The 13701-nt window shown below is 36.3% G+C and overlaps 1 protein-coding gene across 1 annotated transcript in view; it reads left to right on the top strand.

The window, feature by feature from the left end:
* The first annotated feature begins 603 nt into the window (after nt 1–603).
* LOC136030120 (DNA polymerase eta-like) overlaps nt 604–13701 on the top strand; it is a 200297-nt gene continuing 187199 nt past the window's right edge. The window contains exon 1 of the mRNA XM_065708803.1: nt 604–769. Coding sequence (XP_065564875.1) covers nt 642–769 — 128 coding nt within the window. The 5' untranslated portion in view covers nt 604–641. The remainder of the gene's footprint in view (nt 770–13701) is intronic.

Below are 13701 nucleotides of genomic sequence, written 5' to 3' on the forward strand. Positions count from 1 at the left end.
GTAGTGGTTTTGTCTCTCGGCTAAAAAAAGCTATGCTTTTGAGTCGAAGCTATTTAACTGATTTTGTCTTTTTGAAATAGAAAAATTGATTGATTGATATTGTCAGTAGTTTTAATCCCATTAATCATTTTAGAATTTTTGCTTGATATGATTGTGGTTTTGTTCGGGCCTAAGATATTCACGTTTGACACAAATCAGCGTACCATAAATTGACTCTTAACTGGGAAAGATTAGTTTTGTTTCTTAAAAAGAGTCTATGTATTTGAATTTTTGCTAGAACGAGCCTGATTCCGACATCCTGAGACCGGTATAGCTATTTGATTGTGGAAGTTCAAACAAATAACTACATATTTATTTCCAATACAAAGCAATTTTGACATTATCTCGTAGTATCCTGCCTCAGTATGATCAATGATGACAAGAGCGTAATAATAAAGCTTTCCCATAGTTTTAAGTGGACTGGAAAGCCGACTCTCAAAATTGAAAATTGGGGTTTAGAAATTTTTTTTTTTTTTTTTTAAGTTAAAGAAGTTGGCACAGGAAAAATGCACCAGGGAATTGGCTCACCAGGCAATTCTAATGCTTGACATTCTCGAAATCCGATTTCAAAAATTTGAATCTTAATAACAAGGATTATTAGTATGAACCCAAAAATTGTCCTTCTTGTTGACATGGACTGCTTTTATGTCCAAGTTGAAGAGAGGTTTAATCCAACAATTAAAGGAAAACCTGCAGCTGTTGTTCAGTACAAGAACTACAAAGGAGGAGGGTCAGTAGCCTCTGGCTAAGCTTGTGTTCAACTAAGCTAAACAGCCTAAATGTGGTCACAAAGATCTGGATTGGCCTGTCCTTTAAGTAAACTGTAAAAAAGGCGAAAAAGGGTTATTTTAATTACTTGTAAAACCCATGATGATGCTGTTTTTAGTGTCTGGAAAATGGGCTTGTTGAGTTATTTGAATGAAACTCAGGAGGACTAGAATAGGCATAGACTAGCTCCAGAGCCTAAATAGTAAAATTCTTGATGAAAGCAATTTTACTACCTAAGAAAGAGGTTGATTTAGGTGAATAACACCTCTAAGAGTAAACCCCCCAAGGGCACCTCCCAGGGAGGTGCTTTTGAAATATCCACTTTCCCACCCCTCCATAGCCCACTGACCTTTGATGATCTGCTACAGCTTCTGCACTAGGCCTTTAATAATAATAATTTCAAAAATAGACATTTAGCACAAATGAAGCCCAGGGAAAGTTTTTGAGCCTAATAACTTTGCTAAATTCTGATTTATGCTATAGGGTTTTAAAGTAGGGTTTTCTGAAATATGTTTGTCAAAATAAATAACAATATAGATATAGCTAAAAGTCTGGTAAAATTCTAGTTGATTGACTTCTTGCTATCTCAGAAAGGATTTAGGTCAGGAAAATGAAACTTTCAGGGATGAATCTACAGACTGAAGTATGTCCTGGGAAGGTATTTTGAAGCAACTACCTCCACTCCTTCTCCCTCTAGAGGGCCCTGACCTTTGATGACCTTTGAAAATATGTGTGTTATAAAAGTGAAGCCTTGCATAACAGATCTTCTGCTTATTTGAAGTACAACAAAATTTTTTTCAGCTTCATAAATTTGCTCAATTCCATTTTGTAAGGTTTGAAAGATATGCAAATACACTTCCTAAATTTTGAAAAAAAAACATTGATATGGCTCAAAATTCTACTCAAATAACAGGAATTGGATTTTCAGAACTAAAGGCAGAGAAAAAGCAACTAGTAACTGAAAATTAAGGTAAAATGTCGTTTTGTCAAAATTTCAATAGGTATAGACTTGTCATGTAGGCAAATTTCAGGGCCCTCTAGAGGGAGAAGGAGTGGAGATGGGTACTTTAAAATACCTTCCCAGGACATACTTTAGCCTGTAGACCCATCCCTGAAAGGTTTATTTTCCTAACCTAAACCCTTTCCAAGATAGCAAGAAGTCAATTAACTAGAATTTTACCAAAATTCCTAGCTTACTCAAATCATTATAACTAGGTTTTTGAAGCCCAAAATCAAAGGAAAGTAGGATAGATTGAAACTAAAATTAGAGAAGCATAGTGTATACTAGGACTTAGTACATAGTGGGTCAAGCTACCCTTCATTTGTCTACCATTCTCTAGAAAGTAATTAGAGGCCATCTAGGATAGCTTGGCCAATGATCAACCGTCAAGAGTAATTATTTTGGTAAGCCTATGATACAGTTTTGTTTTGAGTAAACCTACCTCAAAGTTTTTGCAACAACCTCCATCCTCCCCAACAAAAATATTTCACCTTTAGATTTTTCTGTATTTATTCTTTTTTGGTTTAGTGTAATAAAGTGCTTAGGATACCTAACAAAAGCCAAATCATCTGGTCATCTTCTGTAGTAATCTTGTGACAAAATATTGACAAGAAAGAAAATATCAATTTTGTGAATTGGTGTCATTTAGTATATAGTAGAACAGGAAGAAATAGTACACACTAGGGCAAGTTCAAGTATGTATCAGGTGGCACCCATCTACAAAATTAAAGGGATTTTTCTTTTCTAGAGGTAATCTCCTTCAAAAGGATTAAATTGCATCCAGGTTGTAAAGATGGCATAGATACAATGTCTCAGGAATGCTGTTGGGTATCTAGCTCCAACTTCCACTGAAATATAAGGGGATAAGTCAAACTAAATTAGATGGTATTATACACATCCAGAAAGTCAAAAGGGTGTATATACAATGTCCCAGAAAAAAAGGAGGGGGTACATTTGAAATGTCTGATTATATTATTGGGGATCTTGAATTAAATCAAAAGACACTATGTCCATTCAAGTCTGCCATATGGGCGTATTTTCAATATCTTAGGAAAAGCTATTAAGTTGAAATTTTCAGGGCATATTGAGAAGTGTTTAGAACTAACCAAGGATGGTTACATATTCATACTAATTATTGTGTTCACAACTAGCAAAGAAGCTCATCTGCATGAATGCCTCATAGAAGCAAGTAAGATGTGGTATGGTTTGAAAAGTAAAAGCACCTAGATTCTTGCTTACAACTTTGTCATAGCAAAAACTAAGACAACCCTTTAGAACTGGAGGCGTTCAATTCAATTTATTTCCAAAATGGACAACAAACAAGCCAAATATTTTTTTAGTCATCAAAACATAAATATATAGCCTATTGGGCTAAACACTTATGAAATAATTTAAAGTAATTCTAGTACTAAAGAGGAACGGATAATCTGGCTTTCAAGCTCAAAATCAATAGCTGTTGCTATGCAACCCTATACCAACAAGCTATAACAAGGTTAACATTCGACAGTACTCTTGATCCTGAAATTAGTCCTGGTAAGGCTTCCTTTGACTACAAGTGACATAGGCCTATACAAGTTTGATGGAACTTCCATGACTGAAGTTTAAATCCTTCCTAAGGTGCTTCTAGAGAGGGGTTAGAAGATAGTTGGACAGTTGACATGCTCAGAGAGAAATGTCCTTGTAACCAAAATAGGGATTGTTTCTGGAATCATTTAGTAGCTACCATCTTATTTATGTTTCCAAGAAAAAAATTACTTAAAAGTTGGAGACTTTGCAAAAGATTCAGGCCTAACACTATCTACAGTCCCCCTCACTGCAGGCACAAGCTCAAGCTGTTCAATGTTAGTGTGTACTTCAACTTTAAATGCCAATACAACAAGGCTGCAGATAACTGGATGTTTTCTAATCCTGGGAAGGTGTTGACAATATATGACATTGCTTTGCTTATTGGGTAGTTTTTCTCTTTCGTTCAACCCAAATGACATCAGGGGACTTTGAGAAACTGGAATATTTCCCTACAATCCTGAAATCTTCACAATAGTAGTTTTCTTACCTCTTTTGTTACTGGCAGGCCTGCTCCCTCTAATGCTGGTGGACTTGCCCCTTTTAGGCATGCAAATGATGTCCTATGCCAGCCTGAAGACCCTCAGGCCAAGTTAAACAATGAATAAGCTTGGAGCTCATCCACTCTTGTTTCAAATCAATAACTAGCTACTCCTGAACAAGTAAGACCATTCTCAAAGCAAATCCATGTGTTACTCAATATAGACAAGGGTTTAAGAAGAGAACTTCACCCATGGTACTGCTTTCAGGGCATCTTCATGTTTAAATTTCACTAACTGGCAGCAAATTTAATAATACCATAGAATAAGGTTTAATGGCTCATTAGAAAATTAGAACATATGCCTTTGGTGATTACATGACCCTCCATGGTCCCTGGGAAAAGGGCTGTGAGTTATGTAATTATGGTCCTACAAAATCATATAGATTAAATTGGATTAGTGAGAGTGCATAATTCAGTTGGTAAAGTTTGGACTTTGAATTATGACATAACAGGTTCAAGTCCTTAAAGGGTTTTTTCAATTATGGTTTTGTGCCTTTTATATTATTGTGGAGAACTGTCTTTGTTAAAGCTGAATATGGTAGCTCTTAACCAGTACTGTTTTTCCTTTTACACTAATAAAATACAATTAACTGTCAAAATTCTACAGGAGGATGCAGTCCACCTTATCTTGCTGTAAATGCGATTTAAGGTAAATTTGAGTGATTTTGAGCTTGATTTTTTTTCTAATAATTGATGAAAAATGAATGACTTCACTTTGCATGGAAAAAGTGCTAGTTTTCTATAATCATACAAACATGGGGAAATATTGTCAGTTGGTTTAGCTGCACTAGGTATATGAATCTATGCTAGATAGTCTGTGAAGCAATACTTTTTATTCATTTTAAGTCTTAACTTTGCTCATTACTTCCCTCAGAAGAGCTTTGTTTATTGGAATTGATGCAACTGTCACATGCAGAGTCACCCTCTATTTTTGGTTGAAAAGTTAAAATCTGAAAAAATTCCATTTTATTCTCCTAATTATGGGCTTTCAATTGAGCTATAAATCAATTCAGTAGTCAGCCATTTGATATTAGTTTTTGGATTAAATAAAATCCTATTATATACCACTCTCCCCTAAGGCAAAATTCTTACTCAAAGTTAAGATCAGGACATTATAGTCTCTTATACATACTTATAAGCCTTAGAAGCAGGGAAGATTAGAGATAAAAGCTTGAAAATGTCAAACCAGGTATAATTTAGGTTCTGGATACCTTCTTTTGCATTTCATTCTTATTACCTTAGATCTGCCTGTAGCACCCAGGACATCAATAGCAGCCAATCTTCCTGATGGTTTACTGCTGAAAGTGTATCCTTCCATGGGGGTTGAACAGACATGTGCAGGTTATGCTGTAGATCAGTCTTGTATAGTATGTGCTCAAGGCATTTCTATCTGCATTCTCTTATGCCATCTGTTGTGAGAGGCTGTCCTGTCTTGTCATAGATAAATAGATTTGTTATGTTCTGCTGCCAGTATATATTGAGGATTCTTCTTAGAAATGAGATCTCAGAGAGCAAGTACTCTTCTCTCTTGCTACTGGTTAGGTACCTCTCTTGTTCCTACCTTTTCTCTTGTGCCTGCTTGATCTCTCTTGTTCCTGCTTTAGGTGCCAGGTTTTGACTACATTAAGAAGACCAGGTTTATACTCTGGATCAGATCACAAAGCATAGACTCCTATGCTTTTTCAACTATATGAAGGATTCCTTGCAGATTAGCTAAAAGAAAAACCCTACCTCTTACTGAACTGAGACAATTTGAGAACCTCAAATCAATCAATCAATTTATTAATACCAAAAAAAATTACAAAATGTAAAGTAATTGCAAAGCCCAGAAGCTTAGCTTATAATGTGCCAACAAAACAAAAATAAAACACTTATAAATCAAATACAATAATAAAACAAAACTGAAACAAGATAAGGACATTTATCATATAAGAGACATACAAGGAAAATTAAAGATATAACTAAAATAAAGGAAATCTTAGAATCTGGAAAATATATTAAATAAAGAGGTGAAAGACATATAATTTAGGGTAAAATAATAATATTATTAATAATAAAAAAACAACAACATTAAACTGGAAGTACCAGACAAGAAACTGTCTTTACAGAGCAAAATAGAGGTTCATCAGGAGGGATGGAGTTCCATAGTAGAACTGATTGATAAACAGGAGACCTCTGAGCTGCTGTTGATGGTTGTTTGGGTAAAAAATAAAAAATCTGCAACAAGAAATCCATAAGGAAGAAGAGTACCTACCTGAGTCTGTCCATAAGAAAAACTGCTGCAGAGATGGTGAAAGTATACCTAGAAAAGCAGAGTGACTAAATAAAGATGACTTTTATCTACAATGCAATCCAGCAGAGCTATTCCAGTATCATAATAAAGATCAGAGGAAGGGTAAAGCCAAGGGAAAAGAAAAGTAGCATTCACTGCCCTATTTTGGGCTCTTTGAAGTGAGCAGAGAAGAGATTTATTAGTATTACCCCAGACAGAGCAACAATAGGAAAGGTAAGGATAAATAAAACCATAATAAAGATAAAACATAACATCAGGAGGAAGAACTAAGTTAACCTGGTGCAGCATTGAAGATTGGCAGAGGATGAGGAAATTGGTGTGAGTTATAAGCATTTTAAAAGAAAGAAAACAGTCAACATAGACACCAAGAAATTTCACGATAGTAGCTTGTGGTATAATATCATTCCTATAAGTCAGGGTGATAAGCCCCTGTATGCCTCTCTTATGGTAAGGGATACTGAAATTGATAATTGCACTCTTCCAGCTGTTAAGAGCCATACCATTTGAGAAACACCAATCCTTTACTTTATCAAGAAGACCTTGAGCTATGGAAGTGGCAGATGGCAGATCCACTGCAGCAATGAAAAAGTTACTGTCATCAGCAAAAAGAACAGGGTGAACATGGGGATGAAGACAATCAACAAGATCATTAATGTAAATTAGAAACAAAATTGGTTCAAGTGCAGAGCCTTGTGGGACACCTTTCAGTATAGGCAAAATGAGGAAGAAGTATCATTACACAAAACATACTGAGATCTCCCTGACAGATACGACCTTAATCATTCTAGTGGGGCTCCATGCACTCCAAATAAAGACAGTTTAGACAGAAGAACATTGTGGTCAGCCATATCAAAGGCCTTTGAAAAGTCAAGAAACAGATCCAAAACACACAAGCCCTTATCCAGATTAACATGCACAAACTCTGTTGTATCTGAAAGTACATGGAAAGTAGAAAAAGAGGGACAAAAACCATACTGATGGTTAGTTATGAGAGAAATTCCAGCAGTCTTATTAGTACTAAATACCAATGAAGAGAGTCGATGATTCACTACCTTTTCAACAACCTGAGATGATGGGAAGAAGAAAAATGGGTCTGTAATTTGAAATTAGAGATGAATCGCCTTTTTATGCAAAGGTACACTAGTAGCACTTTAAATAAATGAGGAAAACACCTAAAGAAAGAGAGAGGTTGGTTATGTGTGAGATTCGGTGAGAAATAAATTGACTAATTTTTTTTAAGTAAATTATTACTCAAACCAAAACTATCAACTGAATGACTGTTTGGAAGTTGAGAAATAATACTAGAAATCTCAGTAGCACTACATGGGATCAGGAAAAAGACTTATCTGCCAAAGGAAAACAACATACTCTACTTTGGGGTGGAATGAGAACTGAAGGAAGTGTGATGAAATACGAATTGAAGGCACTTGCTAAGGATTTTTTTTTGTTGACAATAGGTCCGTCAGCTTTCCTATAAAAACATGGGGAAGATTGTTTGAGTTTCTTGACTCAAATCAAAAGTATACAACCTCTACTTCCCATTACCTTGTTTTTCCTGTCAACCCAGTTGGTAAAATCTGGTTAAATTTAATTTCCATTAACCTACAAAAAGCATTTGACCTTGTTAACCACAATATTTAAGTTGAGAAACTTGTAACTGATTTCAGTATTGATTCTTTTCTGGTTAAATTCGTTCCCTCCTTTTTATCAAATATATCACAAGCAGTCAAATATCAGAATCAGTTTTCCAGTCCCGTCCCTGTCCACAATGGAGTATTCCAAGGTAATCTCCTTTCTGTTATGATAAACAGTCTTGTTTCTGATATACTGAGAAATAAAAACACTAAGTTCAGAATAAGAGCTTTTTCAGTAAAGTGATAATTAGTTTTTGTCTTTAGAATTCAGGGGGACCGCCAGCCATGCTCCTTTTATTTTCTGCTTGCATTGAGTTTGACTCAGTTATGTATTCTAATGTCTGTTTGTTTTGGGTTTCATTTATTTATTGATGGTGATTTATAGTAGTTTTACACTTGAAAACTTATTTGAATTTGTTTCTGTTTATCTTCAGTTAATTTAGCTCTTTAATTTTCTTTGAAAACTTTTTTTGTGGAAAAAAGTTTTTTAAAATTAATTTGTAGCATAAGGAATGTGGTTTCCTGTATTAGTTTTCTATTTGGGAAGATATTTCTATTTTGATGATAAACTAAAGCCCTGGTAGTTTTTTTTTCCATGGGAATGGTCGATTGGAAGCTCATATTAGTGAAATATCCAACTAAGGAAATGGTCTGTTATTTTCAGTTTTTCTTTATTAAAATAATTGGGATAAAAACTCTCTCTGAATAACAGTTTTTTTATGAAAACTTTGCAAATTTTCTATTATGGAGCAGAGAGCTCCGGCTATGGGAAAGCTGCTAAATTCGAAAGTTTGCAGCTAAGCTGTTCTAAAAACTTGAAGGGTTCAAAGAATGATTTATAATAGGGGCTAAACTTTGGTTCAGAATTGTGTGGCTACCATGCAACAGGCTAATAAAGGCTTACTGGGGCCAAAGGTTCTTTGCTTGAGAATACTAATTTGTACATTCCAGATTTTGTAAAATTATACTTCCCAGTTGATTTATTTAGTAGTGCATTATTTCAACACAATCTTTGCAGTAAGGAGAAGTACTTAGCATGTTTTTGAAATACGGTGAAATTTATGTTTTATAAGTGTGGTATATATGTCTTTATTTTTGTTCTTTTCTTTGTCGGATATTGGTGTTAAGTAAGCGTTTTTTATTGAATATTAATTTAAAAAACTTTTTCCAGCAACAAGTTTTTCAAAGAAAAGTAAAGAACTCCTCAGGCCATAAATACAGATGGAGGAGGAAGAAGGCCCCCCAAATGTATACTCAATAGGGCCCACTGGCGTGTCCACAAGTCCCATGAGTTACAAATCTTCTCCCAGTAATGGGTTAAATTGCATAGTGACGCAGAACACTATCGTGGGAGGATCCTCTATAGGAGGACAACCACAGCAGGGCGTAAGATCCAGATCTATGGACAACGGTCTCTGCAAAGGCCAGCCTCGACCCTTTTGGGATACCTGCAAGACTGGGGTCAACTCTATTCCCACTTGAGTAGTGGTGCCCCTCAAGGGAATTATACCCTAGTGAACAATACAGCAGTCACAAGGGATTCTGATCAATGGACAATTTTTCTGGGCTTAATCTGTTTTGATGGGCGTTTTTGGGCTGAAAATCCTCTTCCTAGCTAATTTATCTACTATGTGTTGCGTCCCCTTAGTATCATAATATTTGTAGGCATGAATTTGTAATGAGACGGAGGTAATAGGCTTGGGACTGTCTGTTCAGGTTCGACTCTTGTTGATAGAAGAGCATCACCAAGTGCTGAAAACTTTGTTTTGACCCAGATGGGCTCAGGATTGCATAAAGCCTCCATTCATACTGATGGTCTCAGGGACTTCTTACTGTCCAATTCTAAGCCCGCTTAAGCACTTTGGTATAGACTTGAGAAGATATGTTGATCCTTGTCCTGCATTAGTATCCAAAATCATAGCTTTTCCTGAGGCCAAAATATATTTCAATGATTTAAAGAACATGAAAATTGGAACTTGGAATGCTACCACGTTAGAAAATGACTATCGTATTGACATTATGACTGACGTATTCAGACGATTCGATCTGGACTTACTTGGAGTTTCAGAAATTCATATCTCAGGGGTAGGAAGCATGGAATTAGGTGATATAGAATTTGTTTACTCAGGCAGGAAGGATGGGGTACATATACAGGGAGCAGTGCTCATAGTGAATAAGGAAGCTGCTAAGTCTTATTTAGGCTTGCAAGGTATCAATAATAGAATACTAATTGCTCATTTTATGACTAAAAAGTTCAGGGTATCTGTTATAGTAGTGTATGCCCCTGTTGAACCGACTGATGGAGATACTAGTGACTCAGATGAATTTTACTTAAAGTTACAGGAGCAAATAGATAGGGTACCAGGTAGAATTTTACTAGGTATATAGGTACTAGGTTTTATATGGTATTTTACTAGGAGATTTCAATACGCAGGCTGGTAGAAATAGGGATAGATGGTATCCTAGCCTAGGTAAATTTGGTATAGGAAAAGAAAACAGTAATGGCTACAGACTTTTGCAATTTTGTAGGTATAACAATCTAGTTGTAATCAAAACGATTTTTGATCATAAAACGATCGATAAGTTGACATGGTACAGCAAACCTTGTTGATTATGGTACAGTAAACTGAAGACTTGCAGGAATAATACAGCATACTAGGGAATTCAGGAGTGCTGTTATTGATGTTAAAAGTAAAGATCACCATCTAGTAGTGTCTAGGGTTAATTTGAAGCTGAAATTACGGAAGGGTAACTACCTCCCAGGAAGTTATGATGTTGGTAGACTCCAGGATGAGAATTTGAGATAAACTTTCCAGGAACCTTTGAATACTAAGCTTGAGAGTTTAAAATTTGACAATGTGGAAGATGGTTGGAAATTTTTTAGAAAAACACTTTGTTAAGTTGCTCATGATATCTTAGAGAAGAAACTTTAGACTGCATCTAGGAATATCGGTGAACAAGCTTTATGTTTAATAGAGAGGAGAAGGGATTTGTACAAGAACTATCTGAGTGATCGGTCATATGAAAACAAAAAGAATGTAAAGAAAGTGGAGGAGCCATTAAAATATGAACTAAGAAAGTGTGAAGTGGAGGCCATGGGTAAAATTGCCGAGACTCTGGAAGATGCAACTAGACGGCATAATAGTAAAATATTGCATTGGCATGTTAATGAATTGAGAGGGAATAGTCAATCTGGACTTGTCCCAGTTAAAGATAGGAATGGGGCCACAACTATATAAAGAAATAGTTAAAGAGAGATGGGCGGAACATTTTGAGAATATGCTAAACCGAAATACAACTGCAGGAAAGGATATAGAGAAAATAGAAAAAGTTTGTGATACCTTGGATGTGAAGCAAGATTCGTTGTGTGAAGAAGAATTAGCGACAGTATTAAAATGATTAAAAAATAGTAAGGATCCAGGTGCTGATAGTGTGGTAAATGAGTTTCTTAAATATGGTGGCTCCGAGGCTAGAAAAAAGTTACTGAAGATTATAAATATGATTTTTGAAGAAGAGGAAACTCCTAACGATTTTGGGAAGACCTTAATTAAACTACTATATAAGAAAGGTGATAAGAGTGAGTGTCGTAATTATTGAAGCATTAGTCTGGTCTCTGTAGGTAGCAAATTTCTTAGTAATATGATACTTTTAGACTGAGAGATGCTGTAGACAAAGTTTTAAGAGAAGAACAGTGCGGTTTTAGAAAAAAGTAGAGGAAGTTTCGACCAAATGTTTACTAGTAATTGAAAAGTGCCTTAGTTTTCAAACATCTTTGGTCCTCAGTTTCATAGGTTATGGGCAATCGTTCAGTTTTGTTCATAGAAGAGCTTTAGCAAAGGTCTTATCCTTGTATGGTATACCAGACAAATACATTAAAGTGATTAGTGCTAGGTATGAGAATAATACTGCTGCGGTTAAGGTAGGAAATGAGGTTAGTAGCTGGTTTTGTATAAAATTAGGAGTTAAGCAGGGTTGGGTTCTATCCCTCTTTATATGGATCATTTTATGGAAAGTCCTAGGAAGGACTTTCCAAATTTTAGAATCAGGTGTTCAAGCCGGACTTTAAGTGCAGATAAATTCAGTTTCGCATGGGCTTGATCTTAGGGTATGTTGCCGTTTCGGAGTATAATCCTTGTTGCTCTTTTCTGGACGGACTCTTATGTCGTGTAATAGGTACGCCGTGCGGATAGCAGATGGGCCCCACATTGGGCACGCGTACTCGAGCAATGGACGAACATAACACGTGTAGGCATGGAGAAGAATTTCAGTATCACACCAAAAACGCCTCATTTTGGTAAGTGTCTCAAGGCTTGCATTAGCCTTGTGGACGGTTGAATTAATATGGGCACTGAAACTACAGTCACTAGTGAAAGTTGCTCCTAAGATTTTCGTTTCTTTATTTAAATATTTTAAATTTAGAACTGTGGTTGTATTAGTAGTGGTGACAGTTGTAGTAGTAGCGTACAAATATTACCTTTTTGGTCAATTGATGATCTCCCTTGTCATTTCCTGAAAGTTTCAAATTAATATGCTCAGTCATTCCTGAGATATGCCCTTTCGGCAGACTTTATACACATAACGTGTATAGATTTAGTTCAACAGTTCCCTCAACCTTCTCTAAAAGGCTCACCTGGATGTCCTTTGTCTTTTTGCAAAGTAATGGTCAAACATGCATAACTTTCACAATAACATATACTATATGTAGCCAGTGAACGAATTGCCCAACTTACAGTCCTTGTTCTGTGGGCTGTGAGGGGTATAGCGTCCCAAAAGGCATAATTACAGGATCTCTGAAAAAAAATAGTGGTCTAATGATTCTGATGGGATATTTGTTTTAGAAAATGATGGTCGTAGGAGGGGGCGGTGGTTGTCCTCAATTAACTTTTGGGTCTTCAAAAGATCCCTATTTCCAGTCAAATGAGACTTCCCCTTCCATAATAACCTTTGCCCTATATGCCTAGCAGGCATAACTTACTACCCTTGCCTGTAGGTTTTGAGGGGTTATTTCAACCCAAAAGGCCTTTCGATGTGATCTTCTACTATTTTGAACAAAATGACAATTTCAAAATTTCTAGCAGATGTATTTGGGGAAAAGAAGGCGTGATTGGGGGGGGGGGGCTAGTTGCCCTTCTATCATTTTGACTCTTAAAAAAACACTACTTCTGATATCCAGTTGAATGAGCCCCGTCTGAATATACAACTATCATCTTAGGCAGCGCATTAGCGCTTCTTATGTAAAGAACGATGTGGGCACAATGTAGTGTTGATTTCTTTGTATTTTATTTATTCTTTTTTGTTTTTTAGTTTTAAACCACAGCACTCCGTATTGAAGGCGCCGTCGTAGAAACTTCAAAAAAAGGTCATTCAATTCGGGAATTAGAAGGGTTAGTGGCCTTTTTGATAGTCGAATATGATCGGAGGGAAACCAACACCCCTCCCACGCCCGCTATTTTCCCAAACACATTCAATCAAAATCTTTGAGATAGCCATTTTGTCAGCCTAGTCCGGAAATTATGTCTTTGAGAATGATACCCTCCTCCACAGCCCTCAGGGAAAGAGTTGTAAGTTATGCCCTGGGGGTCTATAAGGTTTATATAGAAAGGGTGATCGTATATTTTTCGGAGGGGGCTCATTGCATTGGTAATCAGAAGTTCTGCTACACTTTTTAAGATTCAGAGTGATCGGAGGGTGGATACCCCCCCACACCTCGTATTTTCCCGAAATGAAACCTACAGAAATTTAGATATGGTCATTTGCTGTCGTAGAAACTTCGGAAAAGGCTCACTCGATTGGAAATTGAAGGGGCGAGTGCCTCTTTTAATAATAATCAAAAGTGATTGGAGGGGAACTAACCCCCCTCATC

The sequence above is a fragment of the Artemia franciscana genome, chromosome 8 (genome assembly GCF_032884065.1).
Source record: "Artemia franciscana chromosome 8, ASM3288406v1, whole genome shotgun sequence".
NCBI lineage: Eukaryota > Metazoa > Arthropoda > Branchiopoda > Anostraca > Artemiidae > Artemia > Artemia franciscana.